Source organism: Uloborus diversus, chromosome 3, assembly GCF_026930045.1.
Source record: "Uloborus diversus isolate 005 chromosome 3, Udiv.v.3.1, whole genome shotgun sequence".
Classification (NCBI taxonomy): Eukaryota; Metazoa; Arthropoda; class Arachnida; order Araneae; family Uloboridae; genus Uloborus; species Uloborus diversus.
Window position 1 is genome coordinate 123,284,657 of NC_072733.1, and position 23,527 is coordinate 123,308,183.

At 30.6% G+C, this 23,527-nt stretch overlaps 1 protein-coding gene across 1 annotated transcript in view; it reads left to right on the forward strand.

Moving 5' to 3' along the window:
- LOC129218238 (regulator of G-protein signaling 1-like) overlaps nucleotides 1-23,527 on the forward strand; it is a 105,660-nt gene that overhangs the window by 24,729 nt on the left and 57,404 nt on the right. The window contains exon 2 of the mRNA XM_054852463.1: nucleotides 3,284-3,378. Within this exon, the coding sequence (XP_054708438.1) occupies nucleotides 3,346-3,378 (33 nt within the window). The 5' untranslated portion in view covers nucleotides 3,284-3,345. The remainder of the gene's footprint in view (nucleotides 1-3,283; nucleotides 3,379-23,527) is intronic.

Below are 23,527 nucleotides of genomic sequence, written 5' to 3' on the forward strand. Positions count from 1 at the left end.
CTTGAATAATTTTGTATAAACTTGCAATAATTCATGAAGGATAATTTGTTTTGTTGTTCTAATCATATTTTCACTCCTTTAGAGTAGCTTTGGGGACATTACTTTGTTAAATGTTGACATTTATAAAATAGAGATACATTTGATCTAAAGTAATGAAATTGTTCGCAGTGCATAAAGCATGTGTTCGATTAACAATCGAATTTAAAATAAATTTAAAAACTGTCAGCTTGCGGTGCTAGTATTTTATATTCTTTCCATGGGTTGGCATCAGTATTATTTTGTTCTTAATGCAATTTTTTTTTGCAGCTTTAATTAATTTGTAATCGGCAGATTTTTTTCTCTTTTGTTAAAGAATTATTGCGTGATCATGAACGAAAAAAAGTAATATTTTTTCTAGAAAACTAGCAGCAATAAAATGTCTCATCCAAGAAAATCTCTATATACAACAAGAAATCGCTAAAAACTAAAAATTTTGCAAGCATCTGTGTGTATAATAAAAAAGATCTTTGAATTTCAAATAAATTCCTGAGTAGGGAAACACAATAGATAAGTAACTTTATTGCAAAAATAGAAATAAAATTAAGTCATGTTGCCAAAAATAACAGAAAAACAACTGATTATGAACTAAAAAGATCTTTATAAGTGTAAGGAGCAAATGAATGTGATTCTTCTATTCGCAGAAAACTCACCTCAGTTACACTCTGTGCTCATTATCCTCGTGAAGTTGGCTAAAATCAAATTTGATATGACAAAGAGACTTGCTTGGGAAAAAAATTGTACATATACTATTTACTAGTGATGGGAGCAAGGTGAGAAACGTTAATTTTCCTTCAACTGTTCGGTTAAATTCAAGTTGCTCAGTCTTTTTCCTAAAATTAAATTTATTGCATTATGACTGAAGATTCAGAACTGTTTATAAATGTGGCTTAAAAAAATTTCATGAGAATATTTCCCAACAAATTACATGCACTAAGGTATTTTTTACCTTTTAGGTATAGTTTTCTGATAAATCAGTGCTTAAAATACCAAAAGATAGCAGTCAGTGTGTCAGGAGAAGTACCAGTAAAGTATTTTTCCGAGTCGCATTATATACAAACGGTCTAAACACACCACCCAAGCTATGGATTGGAGCGGAATTTCCACTCAGGATTCTGGATGTTTAAGCATTGTAGAAGGCATAAGGAACGAATATCAACATGAAAAAGTGCTTTAACAAAGGTTTTAGTTAAAAGTTTGGTTTCCAAACGGGGACTTCATATTCATGCATGATGGAGTTTTGTGTCTAGAAACTTTATGTGACCAACATTTTGAATGCAAAAAAAAAAAAAAAAAACGTATGTAAAAACACTTTCACGGCATGGAAACAGACCAAATATGAGCCCAATAGCGAATATCTAAACTATTGTAAAGAAAAAATGAAAGAACTTCACAAACAAGAATTGTCTCACAGAAGTACTCATTCAAATTTGGCACAATGACGAGGAAATACAAATTAATGGCCAAAAACTTATTTAAAAAATGCCAAGATGGATGGAATCTTTATTAAAACATAAGAGAATGCCCCCTCAATATTAAATGTATCAACATTTTTTAAAGAAAGTAATATTTCTTTGATATAACAAGGAATTACTATAAATTTCACAATTATTCTAATAATTTTCACACCTCTATATATACACATATGCACTTACTGTAGTGGTAGAAATATGAGGTGTGATTTAGAGTACATATTGACTGAAAAATATTGCCTATGGAAACTGGCGTGACATTCTATAATTAGCTATAGAGAAAACTTCAGAAAACGCAATAAAAACAAGTCGGCTAGTCTGGCTTTACTTCTTTAGTGAATGAAATTTCCATTGCATTTCTTCTAGGGTGTAAAAATAATTGTTGTTAGAAATGTCTGTGAACCCACGGACGATCAGTGTAGTAGCAGACATAATAAAAAATATACATAAAGTCTTTGAAAGTATAACTAAGTGTTGCTGCTGTGAATCATGAAATTGTATCTATAAAATGAGAAAAATTAAGAATTACGTTTTTGACTGATGTTCATTTGAGATTCAACACAACATTTAAAAAAAAGAACTATCCTTTCCGATCAAGGTTAAGTTTTGACTGACAATGAAACTAGCAGAAAATGCAAGAGGCTGAAAACAAAACTTTGGAAGAGCCGGAGTGTGTTGACTAATTGATGCATACCATCCACTTTTCGAAGCCGTCCTAGCAACTTCTTAGTGGTCCTTAAATAAGTCTTAAAGCAGCGATGCGTGCAAGTAGATAACGAATGTCCACTGAACCTGAACGAAATCCGTGTGTAGAACAGTCATTCATTGTTTGGACGTAGGTGATATCATCCACAAAGCAACCGTTTGAAAACTCACTCATGTTTGTAAACTTCAAAACAAAAATTGTACAAGATGTTCCAGTTGATGTGATTTAAACAAAAAATTGGCGCTTAATTTAGCTATTATGTGTCATTTCGTAGGACATAAAAAATATTTCACGATATTATGTCTTTTTATTTTGAACAATCGTTATTATTAGTTCGAGCTGAAAAATAATAGTACAAAAAACTGTGTAGTTAAAAACAGTTTGCAAATAAAAAATCCAATTCATTCTTAAAACCTCATGTTTCTGAAAGGTATCTGAATTTCGTCAACCAAATAACAAAAAAAAAAAAAAAAAGAAAACTTACAAATATATCTGTGGCATAGCAAATAGCATTATGATGAATGAGCCAAAACTTTATATCTGAGGACAAGCCTTGCTTATGTTTTGCCATTGGGAGAAGTTATAAGATTAAGGAATTATTTTTGCTTTAAATAATTATTTCTATTTCCACCAACCCCTAACCAATCTCCTTCTAGGCTTATCACATTTTTCCGACAACAATCGCGATTTGAATCTTTAATGTACTCTCTAATTATCGATTAATAGATTGGGACTGTCGCTCTCAGCATTGTCGTAAACAAGACTCGACGCTTTATTTATGCTATAGTACGACTACTAATTATAGGATGACATTTCTTTCTAGATATTCCGTTTCATAAGAATTCATAAGAAACCACGCCAACATGAGATGAATGTTTTTGCGAAGCTCCAGATGTAATGTCTGGAGCACTGCAAACTAGCTTTTGCAATGTTAAATTGTCCCTGCACTTAGATTTAAACAATAAATTACAATAATAAATCCATTACGTAACCAAACACATAGCTCTTAAAAGAAAGAACAACGTTTTTAGGTAAAAACTTACAACAAAATTTTATTGCTTGTTTTTAGGTTTATTTACTACCCCGAAACACGTTGTCTGCAATTTTCATTTCAACGTTGTGCCTTCATGTATGTTTTTCATGAAAACTGAAATCGACATAAAGGTAATCTTTTAACTTTTATTTTCACTTTCATGTTAAGATATTAATATCATGTAAAACTAATAGTTTTCAGATTAAATTCGGGAAATTTAGTCATAATATCCTGTTTGTGCTTCAACATAGGTTGAAAGATTTTCCTAGCTTATTTTCAATTTTCTTATACAAGATGACACGAATAATGATAACTGTTTAACAATCCAATAAAGCAGAGAGTGATATAAGAAAAAAAATATTCATAATAATTACAACCTTAAAACTTGCATTTAAGGAGCATTTATTGAATTCATCAGCTGTCAAAAATTACATCTTTTAGATGTCGTCCTCCTGTACGAGTGCATACTTGAAATCTACTTCTGGTGTTGAGGTTTTTCATTGACCGCTGCAGCATCTCAGCTTTGATACTATGAATTTCAGCCTAGATTTTTAATTTTAACTCCTCTAGAGTTCTTGGTTTGTAAACAGAATACTCAAGATACAACTCACAGTGTACCAGCTTAGATGCTGCTGCGGTCAATGTGGAATTTTAACAGCAGAATTAGATACAAAAGTAGATTTCATGAATGCATTATAGGCGGACGCCATCAAAAGAATCTATTTTTTAAAAGGTGACGAATTCCAATAATGTTTCTTAAATGACTGTTTTTTTAAGGTTTCAATTACTATGAACAAAATGCTTTTTCTTCCATCATTCTTGATTTTATTGGATTGTTACAAAATTACAATTTTGTGTCACCCAGTATGAAATACTCTTTTTATGTGATAAAAATATATTTTCTTAAATATAGTTTCTTCATTTTTTTACAATGCCTATCGTTATTATTTTCTTGCTTTCTATCAAATATTTTTCTTTGAATTCAACTGTTCAGTTGGTTCCTCTATAATATAAATTAAGTAAATAACTAATATGTAAGATTTGTTTTGTTTTAATCCACGAAAATACGTTCAGTTGAAGATCATTTCAATTGAAGCAACTGATATTATTCTGGTATCTATGGAAAACGCAATGAAATTTAATTAAATTTTATTTCGTAGCTAGTAATTTCATAAAGATTTGAGCATTTTTAAATTATAATATCTTATGCATGCAAGATACACACTCAGTAAGACTACAATTTTTTCTTTTTAAAAATAATTATTGAAATATACGATTCCGTTATACTTTTATGAAAAATGTATAAAACCATTTTCAGTTTTTCAGTAAGTAAAATATGTGAAGCTTTTTTTCATCGTATACTTTACTTTTCTTGAACCTCCATAGTCATAGCGTTTTTGTATTTGTTCTTAACGATGTCACTTTAACTAACTAAAAGAAAATGTTGTGCTTACTACAAGCTCGTATCGACTTCACAAAGAACTGTCAATAATCCGAGTGATCATTTTGATAATTTATGAAACATACTGAAAGTTTTAACCAACAATCACAAGATAAGACGCATATTTTAATGTAATTTTACTGACACACTAATTAATCAGTATTTAATTGTTAGCTAAATGAATTAAGATGAATTCAAGACTCTTGAGCAGAGTTTTGTGAAATGTGAAACTTCTAGCGGGATTAACTTATGTAATAACTAATTATGTCAGCCAATTTAATTAATGCATGAAGGTCAAAGTTCAATAAGTGATGAAAGTCAAAAATCAAAGTTCATTGCGATGTGTTTGCATTGCTAATATATACATACATAATTGAAGAGATTATAAATGAACAATGAGTTTTCATCTTCAATGTTAGTAAAATGAATGAAAAATATGAAGTATGGGGATGAAAGAAATCGCATTTTTTCTATTTCAAAACATGAAAACAATGCATGTTGTTTTTGAGCTTCTTACAAAAATTTTTGCACTCATAAAAATCTCTTAAAATAAATACTTCAAAGGCATTTATATCCTAAAAGTTCGTTGTTATTTGCTTTTAACTTTGAATTTCAACCTGGAGAATGCCATTTAATCTACTTTAAACGAAACAATAAATAAATATTGCTCGCACTTTTGTGATCAGTCTTTTTTTCTTTTTGAGGTTAAATTTCTTCAAGTGCGCTTTTATTTATTTCGAAAGGTGCGGAGAAGTGAAGAAGAGCTTTTCTTCAATCCTTGTTTTGAGTTTTAGAAAACAAGTATTCAATCTTTTAATAAAAAGTAATTTCTAACGTAAGTTGTGTACATTTAGTACATATATTTTTTCATTTTTTTTTCTGCTCAAAAAATGTAGAAATTTTAAACTGTCATCGTTAAAACAGTTCATCAGTCAGAGGTTTAAAGTTTTTCACTTTTTCAATCTTTATTGATGAACACTCAAATGTGAAATTTCCCTTGTGATGTATCTTTCTCATTACAGCATATGAGGAAGTGAGAAGCAAAGGGATGTAAGTGGCAAAACTAAAAATTTGGAGATAACCAGCACACCTGGTAGGTGAACCCCTCCTCTGTCTTCGGGAAAGAGATGGTACTAGTAGCCCTGGTAGTTGCTGCTATACAACATGATTTAGAAAAATAAATTCAATGAAAGCCTACCTAGGATGTTATCTTTAAACGCGTTTTACTCATAACTTGAAAATGTCCACTTACACTTTTTGCTTCTCACTGTCTCATATGACCCCAAATCTTGTAATGAAAAGTCTAGCTCGTATGACATCCAGTCAAAAGAATTGGGCATTGACTTATCGCTGTTGCTAGAGCACATGCTACCTAAGCAATTTTAACATTCCTAAGCATCCTTTGCCTCTAAACCTCTCGTGCAGTCTAAAATAATTGCACCTTTTCTTCCTTCCTTTTCAATCTTTTGTTCCCACTTGCAGCAATGATAGCCAAATTCTTCATCCATTTATGTCATCCCTTGAGTTTCGCTGATGTTTTCCTTGGCATTTATATCATTGCGCTTTTCTCTACTTCACTTTGATGTCACGGTCGAATGTACTCACTAATGACTTTCCCTCAAAAACCGAACTTTGTTACAACTTGCTCTAGCGATAGAAGTAACGATCATCACATTAAAAATACCTACGTACAGATAGCAACTTCTGTTTCTTTACGTCATGACTCAAAGATTCTACTGCAATCATATGTTCTATGCTTTTTTTTTTTTTTTTTTCAAAAATCTACTGCATTCGAATTTTTAAACGGTTTAATATTTTTTATTCCACGCATAAAATTTTAAAATGAGATCGTAATTTACATGATTAATATTATTACTATATTAAGCCCTTTTACATAACATGCATTTTTTTGTTTTCGAGGAATCTCTAAGACTCTTTTTTAGCCCCTTGCATTTTTCTCATTTTGATTCACTGATTTTTAGGTAGCTCAGTTTTTTATTTTGAAAGCAGATAAAATACAATTTATAAACGGTAGAGTACATGTCAATTCAACAAGGGCTGTAATATGATGGTCGGATTTTTTTGAATTTAACATATGTTAAAATTCATAAAAAAATTAAGAAATACTTTTTTTTTACCCAAAATATTCCTGAGCCGAGATACAGGCCGCCAGAGATGGCGGTCCTGTTATGATTTCTCACTTGGGATTTTCGACAAAATCTTTAAAGTACATTATCTCAGGAACAGTAGAAAATATTTTGTTGCGATTTGTTTTATTTAAAAGGATATTTTTTCTTGTTTAAAAACATATGCAACATTTTGAAATATGTGCTTTAGTTTTTTTTCCAGTCTTTTGCAAAAAAAAAAAAGTTTTAAATAATGTTTTTAATTTTTCTCAAACATGTCAATTTCAAAAATTTTAATTTTTTTTAGTTTATTAGTACCACTAAGCACTACGTTTCCTGAAAAGGAGAGCTTCTACTTTATCGTTTAACAGATTTTAGAGGCATTTGAAAAAATGAGGTTTTATAAGGAACTTTTTACGTAATTGCAGACCTGAAAATTCAAAAAAAAAAAAAAAAAACGCAACAAGTGACCAGAAAACACTTTTAATTAAGTTATATAGCGAAATTTTCATCTTGAGTCGACATTTTATTCAAAATATGAAATTTAATGAGAACAAGATAGCATTGCGCTTAACGATTCTTCGGCTGAAAGTTTGCCTGGGGAAATACAGCGAATCGGCTGGAGACTGCGTTCTAGTTTTCATAAAAAATAAAACTCCTGGATAAAGTAGAGACTCAAAATGAAAATTTCGCTATATAACTTAATTAAAAGTGTTTTCTGGTCACATGTTGCGAAAACGTTTTTTGAATTTTACTATACAATATGCACATAGAAACATAAAATTCACTACATTTATTAGCTATAAGGTTTGTGTAATGCTAGAAAAAAAATTTATCCAATAAATTTTAAAAAAAATGAAGTTTGGTATTTTGTCGTGTTTCGATTCCTTAACACTTTCCATTTTGGTTGCAGGGTGCCGATCTCCTCCCAATTAAAATATTAAATAAATAATTGTAAGAATGTCAACTACAGAAATGACTAGTCAGTCTATTCAAAATTTAATTACATTCCAGTCCTTTAGCCTGTTTATATTTAAGAAATAAGCACATAAAATTATCTAAGACTGTGTTTGTTGAATGAGTAAAATATTAATAGAACAGTCAACGCATTAATATCCAATATTGTATCGTTTCTTCTCACACCTAACATTTAATGTATTACATATAGCTGGCACATTTTGTCTCTGTAAATCTGATGAAATTGGGTATAATTAAAATAGTGTAATGGCTTATACAAAAGGTAAACATGTACACATAAAATGCGTATAATCTATTACAGTGTTTCTGGCAATTAAAAACATATGCATCTACACCTAAACTTCATTTAACATATTAGATCCCTGAGGTACTCGAGGCAGGTAATCATCAGCATCTACATTTTTTTCATTTTTCTTTGTTTTGCATTTTTTTCATTCATTTACTTCTATTTTATTTTACAAACTTGCTTATTTGGTTTTCCGATAAAAATGGAGCATGTAAAGAATGTGATAATCCAACGTTTCAACTAGTATTTGTGGGCAATTAAAAACGCGTTTCTTCAAGTACCTCAAAACCTCATTTTGTAAATACTGCCGTTTACCTGCCCACGGCAGGTCAGAGCTTAATTTGTATGGGAGCTCACGAGAGCTCAGCTCTTGCACTCCTTTTTCTCCAGCGAATTTTCAGAAATTAAACGGTAAAACAAAGATTTCATCGATATTGTGATCCGGAGTCTACCAGTGTATCAACTCCGCGATTGATTAACAGTATTTTTCTTTTCTTTGCAAAAGTGTACATGTATGACGTAACATGCAACGTAGTCGAGAGCTTCTTTCTATCACTGCAACGAGGAATGTCAATAGTAAACATACCCATATCTGCCGTTATTTGATTTCTCGTGTTTACAGTTTCTCCCTCTCCTCGTATTTCAACATTTCAGACTTTCAGAAACCTCTTATATCGAATTCCCTATGTATTTGCTGTCAGTGTTATTCTTTTAATTGAAACTGAAATATAAGTAGTAAGCGAAAAATATTTCTCTCTCTCTTTATCTCTCTTTTCTGCTGACAAATTGTTCAACATTTACTTAACTACATGATTAAAATATTTAGACTTTCAGAAACCTGTTGTACCGAGTTTACCACGTTTTTTGATTTTACTTGAAACTGGAGAATATAAGTAAGCAAAAAATAAAATTTTACTCTCTCTCTCTCTCCCTCTCTCTCCTGCCGACAAATTAAAAGCACATTGTTGAACATTTGCATAATCATACGATTAAAATTTTCAGTCTTTTAGAAACCTCTTGTACCAAGTTTATCAAATTTTGCTGTCGGTGTTATGATTTTAATTGAAACAAAAATATAAGTAATCGAAAAATAGATTTTTTGCTTTCTCTCTCTTACTCTCTTCTACTAACAAATTAATAACAAACTGTTCAACAACTACGTAATTACACGATTAAAATACAGTATAGTTTCCCGCCTGTGGAATTCAACCATGTTCTTGCAATGATGTAAAAACAAACGCTCCGATATTGATTTTTTTTAATGATCAAAGTGTCGGTCGGCTAATTCCATATAATTTACCTGTTAATATACGTTCTCGAGAATATAGGCGTCCTACACTTTTTTCTGTTAGAAATTAACCCCTGAACCGGATGAATTAATTTATAATTTTATTCATCTTGTCCCTATCGTTTTACAGTTATTTTGACTTTTTAATTACCCAATAAAAAATCAATGTTTCATAGATCAACTTATCAACTGTTTTTCCGACACTGAATCAACACCAAATCATTTTAAAAACCTAATTTTCCTAAATAGAAAAATATCAGTAATTAATGATTTATTAATGATATGTAATGTACTGTAGCTGAGGAGATAAAAATCAAACGAGTTTATACTATCAATTCAATATTTCGTATATAAGCTTACTAGCGTGAAAACAGTTCCTCAATTTAAACGTTTTCGCAAGTCTGTTTTCTCTCCCCAAGCTTTTCACTAGCTTCTGACGGTTTTCTTGACATTCATTTTTACGCAACTGGTTTTCTAAGAAAGATATTTTTATCCCGTTTAAAATTTTGTTTGCACTATTGTTTACGGTTTCGGTATTTCAGTGACTTAGATGATCTTATTTACTTGCAAACAGGAAGAAGAACATGGAGCGAATTCAAGATCTAATTTAACGGTTGCAGTGAACTTTTGAACTCTATGTTAGCTATGGTTAGCATTTTGCTACGACATGATGGAGTTATGATTCAGAATTCTTTAAAATTTTCTCATCAACAATCAAAAAATCTTGAATATGAGAACTCGAAGGACTCTATTTGATATATTCTCATTTTAAAAAACATTAATCATTAGTATATTTGTCATTTAAAGTAATCTTTATACATTGTTGGTTTTACATTAGCTTGAAAAGTGTGGAAAATTGTGGGTACTTTTCAATTAACGAATAAATGTATATATATTGAGAGAGAGAGAGAGAGAGGGGGTAGACTATTTGCAACGTGCGAAAAATGCTTGAAAAAATATAACAAAATATTTTATGATTTTCTAATCGTCCACTTTTTATGTTGTGATAAAGCGCATTATATTTCTTATGCCAGAGTGAAATGATTTAATTTGTTGCTATTATTTTCAATTCAACATCAATTTTAATATCAAGATCGGAATTGAAAGTGACATAAACATATAAATATTAATTCTTAAGACACTTTCTATGTAAATTCAAAACGTCTATGCTATTTTATCAACTTCAATTAACACGTAGTACACAGTAACTTTTATGCTCTTCAGTAATTCTTTGTCGAAGTTTTAAGCAGTTAGTGACTGAATTTGTTATAAACGGAAGTTCGAATGTGAAGTAGTTTGCTGTGCGAGCAAGAATCACTAGCTGTGGTTTCCGGTCTTTTGATTTAGTTTTGATAGGGAATTCTTAGAAGGAACTACATATACATATTGTTCTCTTAATACTTTCTTAATGTCGGGTAGACAGGCCTATCAACATCCCAGTGAACAAACGCCTCATATTTAGAAAATAGTAAAAAAAAAATTCAAAAGCTTTTTCTCAACTGAATTTGTTGTAAGCAACTTCCTTTAAAGCATTTCCAAAAAAAAAAAAACGACTAGAAAATGCTGTGTTTATCCCCTGGTTAGGGGTGTTCACTCACTGAGTGGAGAGCGCTGTTTCTTTCTTTTTTTTTTTTTAATTTTATGCTCCTCAAAAATCTGACTAAAAACCGTAAAAGTTCTCCTTATTTTGAAAAAAAATAATTAAATATATGATGAAAAGATTTTTACTGTTATGTCCCAAATGCTACATTTTTTAAAAATGCTATGAGTTTTTGAAAAGTAACTTGCGCTTAGGTTACAACCATTCCAATTGTACTTAAGTCCAAACTATTCACAGGACGATTTACTCTTATCAATATTATTGTTAGAAGAAACCTGTTTCTGAAAGCCTTAAGAATCAGGGGAAAAAAGTTTATTTGTCTCCAAAATATTTAAAAAAAGTTCGTTACAAAAAAATTGTTCTGAGAAATGTTGATCTTCTTTTTTTTTTTTTTTTTTTTTTTTTTTTTTTGAGCTCAGATATAGAGATATTAACCAGTAGTAGTGCTAGCACTAAGTGTTTTGTTTCTATTGCGATAAAATTTGAAAGTAATAAGGCAACAGAAATTAGGCAACAGCAGTCCTCATTTTATGCAATCAGAGAATAGTTTTAAGCGTCAAAGCAAACTGAAGTATAGCCTGACTTTGATAAGTTGACTTCCGATCCACTGAGGCTTTAACGATTCCATTTATTATAATTGAAGCGATGAGAGCAACTTTACTTTGTGGTAATGATTATTGGTAAAGTGCCAATCTAAGAATTTCATCTCTTTCAACCCAAACATAAATGAACTCGTCTAAGGTAGAGCCCCACAATATCACAAAAATGCTAAAATAACAAAAAAAAAATTCCAAGCCTAGTTTAAACATTTACATTTTATTGATTTGTTGTAATGTAAGAGATATCCATCAGAAGCTCTATTAAAACTGCAATGTTTTTCAAATAATTCAAGAAATATTTATTTCATTTTTATGATGGAGTCAAAGTTTCACCATAAATGCACCCTAAGAACAATTCATTTTCTATAAAAGAAATACGCTTTTACAGTTGTTTTTAGATTATTGAAATTTACATGGAATGTTTGGGAAAAAAACTTAATAAATTAAAACTGGCTACGTTTAGTAAAGACTTACGCAAATATTCCAATTAGTTTCACATGACAAACATACACCAAAAAGTACCATATATCACATTTCATTATCGTATTCTTCTTTTGTATGACATGAAAACTGTTGTGACCTTCACGTATCTATTGATGAGTTTCATTCGTTCGTATCTATGAATTTCATTAATTGTTATTTTAGAATTTTTTTTATGATTTTCGGCTTCGTATTATTATTTTTTACTTTCTAATCATATTACTCTTGATTTCAAAACCTTGAAACATTAGACTCTTGGCGGATGATACAAGCTAGAAATGTATGTAGTACAAATATATTCGAGATTCAAAAATAATCTCGCATAAAATTTGGTTAACCCCTATGTTCAAATATTACTAACAATCTGTTATTCTTTAGCAGCAATTTATTTTTTATCGTTTACTCTATTCATAATAGTCAAGAATATTTCCTAATTTGTAAATAGTTATCTGCTATAATTTACCACAAGCTTTATAATCTGAAATTTTTTACAATATCTGGAAGAGCGGCTCACCTTGTAACGCTTTTTTTTTCGTCAAATTTCTTCATTCTGATAAATTATTGTTAAAATGTTATTTGTTATTCTTCTAGCATTTGCTTTAAGTATTAAATATATCTAAATATTATATTTCTTAGAGAAAAAAATACACATATTGAACTTTAACTTTGTCCCAAAATGTTCTTAGTGGGTCACCTTGGTAAAGTTAAAAATCGGCGAAAAAAGTTCAATAATTGAATTTCAATGTAACCCGAATTGCTTATTCAGGAAATAATAGATGTTTTGACTTGTTTCGGAAAGTATTTGAGATTATGTATAAATCTTCACCGTTTTTATGCGATGTCCACTCCCTTCAACAGTTATTGATCAAAACGGGTTATGTAGAATTAATGAAAATGTTTCAAACACGATAGATTTTTGTTAAAATATTGTGGACAAAAATTAGCTAGGTATATCTTGTGTCCTCTGAATCCTCACGTCTACATATACTAAGAATCATCATATACCTACAATGAAATTTTACCATGCTGTGCTGTTAGGCTCAGCGCTGAGACTACAGTTTTATTAAGAGAGCTTTAAAATCCAGTACACCTTTTACTGCAAAATATTTACATTAAAATTTCCCTGTACGACAACTTATCAAACTACAACTGAAAGTTAGATAGTGCTGTACTGTATCTACATCTGCAACAACTGAAACTGCATTTTTTTCCTTGCATTTATGTCATCTATCTATCATACGTTAGCTATATTGTAGAAGCTAACATATTTGGTTTCGGCAGAAGAAAAAGCGCGAAAAAAAAAACGTCAAATTTCAACATTTCTTTATTTTTAGTAGTGAGTCCTAAACGCATTTTCTTCAAGCATCTTGAAAACTCATTTCTGAAGATTCTTCCGTTTACCTGCCCATGGCAGTATAATGCTATAAACAAAGTTTGTTAAACTAGGCATTTGATGTAAGTAATTGATATAATAAAGCACTAAATTGCGCTAAAATAACACGATTCTCCAAATGAGAAATTATAAATGGGTATAAATGTACATTTTGCTAGTTTAAATTCGGATCTTGAATGTAGGAATTATAAAAGATATGAAAACAGTTTGGAGCTAAGATTTTTGAATAAGTTTTTTAACTATGGAAAGTGACATTAAGAAACATAGAAGGTGGAAAACAAAATGACCGATACAGCAAGTTGAGACTGTAAGAACATCGACAACTATAAGCGGTTGTTCATATTTTAATGCTAATTTGATATTATTAGAAACATAAATCGTGGTTATTACCAGAAAAAATAACTACACGGCAACTGCAATGTCATTATTACAAAATGTGATTTCATACGAAGAACTAAGAGTTAAAAAACAATCGTAATACGTAGGTGCCCACCAGGCCCTTCATTTCAAATATTTTCAGTGAAGAGGGGGGGGGGGGCAAAGGCAGGCCCATTATTTAGGGGTCTTAAGAGGGTAATTGACCCTCCTGGCTTTGAGAAATCAAAGGATTTCCATATATGTGGGCGTGGTTTTTGCGTGTTTTAATATAATATGCACTAAGTATTTTCCCTTTGACTGCCAGGGTAAAGAGGTTTGTGTTCAATGCATTTTATACAGAAAAAAAAAAACAAAATACGTATGTACAAAAAGTCTAATTTCATTATGTCTCTAAAATCCAGGAGGAAGGAGTCAATTCCCCCCCCCCCCCGATCCCCAAAGGACAAGCCCGGTACTCACGGTAAAAGGTCACGGAGTAGATTATGCCACTAGAATTTTAAGGGGAGGGGGGGGGGGGATATTTTGGAGATCTGAAATCCTTTAGGCTGATTTTTTCCCCTTTTCTTTGTGTGTGTGGGGGAGGGTCATAGTCTTTTAATGGTTGCATCACATTATAAATAGAGATGGGCACCCCTGCGTTATGTATTGATACTTTTTTCTTATTCAAAATGGCTTGTGTTTATATCTGTACTGAAGGAAAAAGAGAGTTATATAACGGAAACAGTCTTAAATTTCATGCCGAAAAAAATCTTCAACGGATCGGTTTGTTTACAGGAGCTGAAAACGCAACTTATGCGATTAACCATTGATGAAAAGATTCTGAAATCACGTGGTTTTTAGAGTCGTATCAAATCGCATCGTTTACCCCCTTCCGTCTGGGGTATAGAGAGGTCTGGCGAAAGAAAAAGAAGTTTTTGTGACGTAACGAAGGAATGCTTGCGGCAGACTAGATTTTCCATTACTTATAAAAGGTTCTTTTGACAATTCACAAAAGAATCTGGCGTCTTAAAGGAGGTCCTGCTGCGTTTGTAGTAATCTAAATTCGGCTCCGAGTTACGAATTGCGCTGTAAATAAGTCAAATCTAAGGCACAAACTAGGAAATATTTAATACATTTAATTGGTAATTATTAATATTTTTCAACGATTTTACAAAATGCTGATTTTAAACAAAAGTTTTATGCTTAACACTTTACAAATAAAATGAAATGATGATATTGAATCACATTAAAAAATTACATTTTAATAAAATGATAAAAAGGAAAACTGTAAATTTTTCATTCTGATATGAAAATATCAATTTATTAATTACATTTCTAGTGTGGAAGTATTAAGTCATTTATTCATAATTATTCATAATTTTTAAAATTAATATTTTGATGCAGGATAATTTTAGGAAATCAGTTTTTAAATCGCATTGAAGAATATTCATAGCAGTGTTGTTTTGAAAGAAATGTACTTCTTTTATTTTAAATTTGTCAGAAAAATAACTGAAACACTAGGTGTTTCAGATGATCTCAGTTTCAAGGCCCTCTAGAATTTTTTTATAGGTTCGCATAATTCATGTAATAAAATATTACAAAAAAAAAAGGAATCACGTATTTGTAATTACGATACATTTGTTTCACTGTTCTTTTTTTTTTTTTTCAAAAACAATGTCTACATATTGTTTTTCATACATGTGTTTGTGTGTTATTGTGAAGTCTGAAATTTGATAAAGGTCGTAGGTCGACCTAGTGAATATCAACATTCACACGGAGAAGGATTTCAGTGAATCACCGATGAAAGTTGGCATTCTCCTACTTCAGTTGTTACGGTAACGTTGCACTAATGTGTGAACAACGGTATTGAGGAGTAGAGTGGAAGTATCAAAACATGCTATTCACTAAGAAATCAAAGAAAATAAATGGTTCAGCTTTAGGTTTAATCAATATAGTTTTCGTTCAAAATTCACTAAAAGTTTTCATTGACATAAACTTATTAGTCTGATTTTTGGGTTTTGTCTTTAAAAGAGCTTGATTTTATCCCCACTTTCCCTTGCATGACCCTGTATAGTTATTTTAAATGGAAGATCTGTAATTAAAAATTCGTACTGCATTATCTATCTATATTTGACGCAATAAAATGACCTTTTTTAAAATTTTAATACAAAAAAAACCGTTATTATTTAAACCACTTCAGACAGAATATGTAAAAATAAGTCTTAAATTCATTGTTTTTTTATAAGCATGCACTTTGTCAAAATAGGGTAAGGTGGAGTAAAATGGATCATTTTCACCTATGAGGCAGTGAAAAGCAAAGGGATGTAAGTGGACATTTTCAAGTTTTGAGTGAAATGCGTTAAAACATAACTACCTAGGTAGAAGAGAGGTTCACCCACCCTTTGTACTGGTTATCTCCAAATTTTTAATTTTTCCTCTTACATTCCTTTGTTTCTCACTACTTCATATGTTCATATTTAAGGCTTTTTAGAAACAAATCATCATATTTTTATGTTTTCTTTTATTTACATTTTGACATTAGATTTATCCTAAAAACATGTAATTTTAGGTTTAAAATATTTAAATGTTAAATTAACAAAAAATAACCACGAAAGTGTAAACTCATTTTACTACATAATGGGATAAAATGGGTCATCGAGCAAAAACGGCATTAAATTAGAATATTGTCGGAGCTATTTATTCAAAAACTGCAATTAACAGACACGAAACTAATACTTAAAAGAATTTAATTTTTATTTTTTAAATGATAATGTTGACGTTGAGTGAAAATCGAGTCTTTCAGTAATTTTAGGCCTTTTACACATCAATCTTTTCTTTCTTACAAATGCATAACGATTCACCATTCTTGATGTTTTTAATACATTTCTTTTATTTCCTTGCTATCACCATATGTGATATGTCCTACAAATAAAACTATAGACTAAATATTAAGGAAAATTCAGCTAAGTCTAACTATGACCCATTTTATCCACCCTAAATTAAACGCAAAAAAAATAAATAAATAAATAAATAAATAAACAGTATTATCTAATCTGACTGCTTTCAGCGGATGTAATAAACTTCTGTTTATAAAGAAATACCTTTAATTTTCCCAGTTATTCAATAAAATGTAAAATATTTTAGAAGCTTGTCAAGTAAAACAGCATCCGATACGATACTGATTTTTTTTTTTTTTTTTTCTGTTATCACATTCGCGAGAGAAACGTTTTTAAGGTTAAAATTCGTTGCTGTCAAACATAAAAATATTATAACTTTTGGTTAAAAAATTCCATTTTAATTGTTTTAACTTTGTGGTAGTTACAAACTGACTTATTACCCTTATGACCCATTTTACCCCACCGAACCCGATCCATTTTTCTTTCTAAGACGAAAAGATAGATTTTCGTCAGTGATATCAAAAAGATAATAAAAACTTTTAAAAGTAAGAATAACTGTTGTTTATTTTTAGAGGATATTATTGAAATGAAGATTAATGCAAGACACTTACTTTTAGAATATGTTATGTATAGGTCATATTAATCACAAAGAAATAATTTTTTGACAGGAACAAGTTGAGCCTTAGTCATAACGGTAAAATCATGCGTTAGAAACAAACATGAGTCTTCTATAAAAGTAGTATATTTATTTTTCTAATATTTAATATGCACAGATCACATTTATTATGAACTAGCGGTACCCGCACGGCTTTGCCCGTAGTAGAAAATTAAAAGGTCATTTGATTCGCCTGTATATTTACAAATAATGCATGATGAATTTCTCGCCAATTTGCTATATTCATGTGCTCGCCCATGTTGCGGCTCCACTTTATGATAATTTGGTAATTTATTCGTCTACGTTATGATAATTTGCTCGGTAAAATGTTCTGAAAATTGGAATAGAAAAAGAACAAAATCGAATTTACAAAAAATCGCTTCGAGGTGCTCCCCCCTACGCTACGAACTAGTTATGTGCCAAATTTCATGGAAATTGGTCGAACGGTCTAGGCGCTATGCGTAATAGACATCCATACATCCCGACATCCAGAGACCCCTACTTTCAGCTTTATTATTAGTAAAAAAAAATATTTTCAGATTGATGAAAGTAAAACTGTCGTTTTTTATTAATCTGTTACGCTTATATTTTTAAAACTATAAGGAATAAAATACTTAGATACGAATGTTCTCATGGATACCATCTGATGTAGCTAGTGTGGTAAAAGAGACTCTCTTGGAAGATGTGAGTTCATTTGCTCTCGCCGAATAATTTTGTTTAAGTGACCTGTTATATTATTATTTTATTTTATTTAATGAGAAGAGACTTATTTATAGAGATAAAACATTTTTGAGTGCAAGAATCAAATACAAAGCAAAACAAACGTGGGCGATACGCAAATAGAAATTTTTCATTGAAGCAACCAGGTCTCAGTTCTGAGCAAAAAAAATGTACTTATTTATAGACATGGTTATTTTTATTTGAACTTATATTATTTTTTTTTTTTTTTTGCATTATTTACTTTTATTTACTTAGGTTTTACGCTAATTCATTTTTTTTTTAACCTCAGCTTTAAGAAAGGAAAAAAAATTGGAATAGTTTTGTATTGCTATACAATTTTTCTGAATAATTTTTACTCTAATCACGTCTTTTTGATTACATATTTGAAGAAGAACTTTAAATAAAATTTTAAATTAAATATACTTTTTACTTATTTTACGAGAAAATTTTTCAGTTGACTTAATTAAATTGACTTTAACAAATTCAATTTACTTAATTTTAAAGGGGCTTAAAAGAGAAAAATATTTAAGAAGCATATCATAGGAGAACAAAGAAATAAATTTTTCATACCCTTCAGTTGGAGTTCAATGTCTCGAAATTTATGATATTCTAAAGATTGCGTTAAAATATGAATCATTTACGTAGATTTCTAATGCATTCTTATTTTTTGTTGCAACCCAAATTTTTGCTTCGAATAGTTCTTTTTTCTAAATGTCTATAGATAAAAGCATATCTACGTACGGACTTGGACTATCTATAGGTGGATTAATTTGTCTCCGTTTACATATGCAAGTGGCAAACCAATCCCTAGAAGCTTCTTTGTATTCAACCAACATGAAATCAAAGTTTTGAACACAACACCTGTAACGAAATTCTAACTGACTCCTTTATCCTTAATGCATATTTCATTATGCATTATTAATTCAAAATAGCTATAACATTTATGAGCATTTGTGATTTTATAGGAAAATGACAAAATCTACGTTTTTTAATTTTCCCGAGCGCAAAAAAAACTGTCAATTGATACTTTGTTAGCAAAATTCTTAAAATAAATATCATTTTATAAAGCTATGTAATTAACATAAAATGATTTAAAAATTTCGTAGCAGATCGAGTTATTTTTGTAAAATGAAATTATTCGCCATCTTTTCCCTTATACGGGCTACATGACGATTTCTTTTAAGATAACACCTAATTCAAAAAAAAAAAAAAAAAAACATAGCAGTAAGAAATACTAGGGGGCTGAAAAATGTTTTTCCATAACTGATTAATTTTGATGTGACACAAAAGCATTATCGAGGGTATGACGGGAAAAATGTTTCTGTTGTCCGGAAAATGCAATACATTCAATGCTTGCAATTTATCTGGAAATCCTACCGTGCAAATATAATTTTCTCTGCAACAGATACCGAATTCGTCACTTACCCCATATGACCAGAGATTTACGAACTGTCATTTTACTTAATTAGAGTGACATTCAGTCAGTTATACGGTCACTATAAATAAGCTATGCTCAACATGATTCAAAACACAATTTACGAAAAGTAATCTAACTTACTTAGAGCTGGTGAGATCTTAATATTCCAAGAACAAAAATTAGATTCGCAGACATCGACATTATATTAAATCATATATTTTACTTTAGGCAACAAACAAAAGGTTTATATTCGCAGGCCTAGTGCTGTACAGGGATGCAGTGGCTGGAGTGCACAAGGAAACGGCGTATTCCACTGGTGTTCTAAAAAAATCCCATTTTATTTCGTAAATTTTTGCAATTTTTATTTATTGTAGATTTTGAACCAAGGAATCAACAGCTTGTTTGATCTACTTTTTTTTCCAAAAGCTCTGCAACTATATTCACAATCATTTTCCTCTTTAAGGGGGTCCGGGACTCATTTTGAAAAAAAAAAATTAAATAGTTTAGAGTTTTGAAATTTTTTGCACTGATTCACCATCTATTTAATAAGCAAAATCATAGCACAAAACTTTTTAAATTAATTTTTTTTTTAATAAGGTTGCTTTGAATCGATAAAACTCAAAATACTCCTGGTCAATTTTCAATTTAAAAAAAAAAAGTGCACCAATATCTAAGCTTTAATTAAAAAAAATATTATTTAAATAGAAAATATTTGAAGAAAAATTTCAAAAAATTCAATGATACTTTTTTTTTAAAAAAAAATCACATTTTTTGAAGTAAATGTTTTATTTATTTTTTTTTTTTTCAAATTTGCCGAATAAATTTAAAGTAAACTGTTTGAATGATATGCTCCGAATTTTATTACTTTATCTATATCAGTTCTAGACTTATAAGAGTTCAAATGAAAAAAAATCGGGAAAATTGCATCATGGAGAAAAACGCGTTTAAAGTTAAATATAATATTAGTTAAACGCATGCCAACAAAAATAATTATATCTTTCTTTGTAATTAAGATAGAAACAAGATTCAAACGTCCTTTTAAGCAGACAAAAAACGGAAAATATTTTTTATATGGTAAGAAAAAAAGTACAAAATTTGACAATTTTTTGTGTCCCGGACCCCTTAACGAATAGTTTTCCCCCTTTCAATGACATGTTTTTTTTTTTTTTTTTCATGAGAATAACAGTTTCGTAAGAAAAAATAGCACAAATAACAATAAGTAAGCTTATTTGAGGCTTTCAAAAAAAATTTCACACAAATGTTGGGCTCTTTTATAAACATATTTAAAAACATCGAGTATAATAATAATAATTACAATAAGCGTCATGTTAGTATCTTGTAATACTATTTTTTAAATTTAACAATTAAACTACGTCTTAAACCTTATAATGAATGTGAAAAGTTTTACTTTAAAATGTTTGCAATTTGAAGAATATTTTAAACCATTTGCAATTAGAAACAAAAGTAATTAACATTTTTGCATATGTTCGAAAATAAAGGTACATAATGTGATAGTAATTTTTCTATTGTTCCTGCACTGAAAAAATTAACATTGCAGCACTGTACACAAGAGAATTTTTCTAAACCAAAAATAGCATGTCATTCTCAAAGTAGGGATGAGCTCTTATACTTAGTATAATGTTTGTTCAGATGTTCGTGCGAATATCCTAATTAATGACCAAAATGTCAAATGGTGTTGACGCATATGAATGCGGCCCACGCACATGTAGCAGAAAATGTTCTCCCCAAATTATATACTTAAGTTTAAAAATCGAACACGATCGTCGTAATTCCGCTATTATCCAGCCTTGTAACGATCGTTCTTTTTCATTTGTTATGTCTCTAAATCCGAACTATCCGAAAATAGTCTAGAAAAAGTTAAAACGAAGAGTATGTTTTTAAACAAGGGAGAATAAGATTGTGACGTCACGGTGCACGTCATTCTAAAACCTTGCTCAATGATTTCATTCCTTGGATGAGATAAAATTTTCTTTTTAATATCCGCATGTTTTGGTGTTTACTTCAAGGGCAATGTCAATTCGTTTCATAATAATGTTGAACAAATATAGCAATAGCAAAAATATAACGGAAAAATTTCAAGGGATATTAGAGAAAGTTCGTTATCTAGGGGGTCGGGGGGTGTCAATTGCACACCTAAATTTGGGAAATGAATGTAGTTACATGTAGGTGGACGTGGTTTCTCAGTTTTTTGGTATTATTTACATCCCCCCTCCCTAGAAAAACTCGAAATGATAGATCTGTATTCACGTAACACCCATAATTATCTCAAACTGAATGCTCTGTGGAATATTTTGTTCCCTGCGAGGTATTTTATGTGTTTCAAAAAACAGAAAGATATATTTATTTTTAAAATATTAGTTTTTTTATGAAATGGTTGCGATAAACTTCAACGTGTTACGTTTTTAAATTTGAATTATGTAAAAACATAAATAAATAATTGCTATATGGGGGTTTGTAAAAACACTCGTGTATGATAATGACGTACTAGATTTACGCTGACTGCAGACAGAACCAAAGCCAACTAATTAGACTCAAGTCTATAGTAAAACTCTCGTTCGAGTCTTTTCTTTAGCATGTGTGAAAATAGGACTGTCCGCGTGTGGGATATGAATAACAAAAATTCAATCTGAATTTCCCGTTCTTCACGGTTTTCAAACTATTGCAGCTCAGCGCAAAACCTTACGTTGCGTTTTGCGTATCTCACTTTTCTTTCTGTTTATTTATTTATTTATTTCTTAAATTTCTTAATCGTTGACAGAAAACATGAAAGAAAGAAAACCATAAAAAAAACAGTATTGAAATATATGAGTTTTTTTCTGATGGTCAACTTTTTAAGCATGAGAAACAACTGGAACTAAAGGTACTTGCTCTGAAATGCACACCTGAAGTGGTACCATTTTACCCATGACGTAAATAGCAAACATTTTTAACTTAGCCTTTATCTGATCAGAACCATTCAGTCACACCGAAAGTTTGTTAACATAGTGTTTCGTTGTTATAATACAACACGCAGAGGTGCCGTGTGCATCTTTGAATCACCTCGTATACCCCAAAGTAGCACGTTTGTCAATATTGTGACACAACCGTTTGTTTTATTGAAATAATAATTTTGTAAAACAAGGTTTTGTACTTCAAAGATAGTCATGTGCAATTCAGTATGTTGGAATAGTTAATTCGTACGGAGTTTAATGAAATAATACCCGTCAAGCAATATTCAGTGCCATAGCCGGGTCGTACAGGGGGGCAAGGGTGGCGACTGTCCTCTCACTTCCAAATGAAAAGGGGTCTTGCTCCCTCGCTTTTCTGAGTTAAAAATTAACGATAGATTGTAAAATGTTTTTTTACTGGTAGCTGGATTTATTTCATGAAAATAAAAACTAAAAATTTCAAAAAATGGGGTTTCTGCATGCTATTTTAAAAGAATGAAATTTTTAGTTGGAAGGGAGGAGTCTACGGTGGTCAGTCACTCCGATTTTCAAGGTCGCAGTCCACATTTTTCAGGGGTCACTTAATCAGTAATGTGAAAACACAGTAACATGTAGCTCAAATTTACGAAAATCGAGGAAAAAAAAACAACTTTTGGGGTAGCGCCCCTACCCCCCCCCCCCTCCACACACACACACACCTCCTTTGGGCCCCCACTTTTTTTTGCGCACCAGCCCCCTATGTTCAGTGCTTCAAAGATTGCCATCTGCAATTTCATATGTGTGAATAGCTAACATACGGAGTTTATTTAAAATAATTATTGTAAAGAAATGTTCAGTGTCTTAAAGATATTCATCTACAATGATATTAGAAATAGAAAATACATTAGAATAGCAAATACGTAGAGCATAGGCTATTACTAACCTCAAATGAGGCCGAATAAACCCCTTCTTAACATCCTCAAGGTTCCATTCCCATTCGTTAATTCTCTTTCATTTCCGTGGGAAAAAAGGTTTTAAATCACGAATTTTGGATCCAGTGAAAAGGTAATCAGATTCTAAATATACATGTCAAGCTGCATGTCACGAACCGCTAAT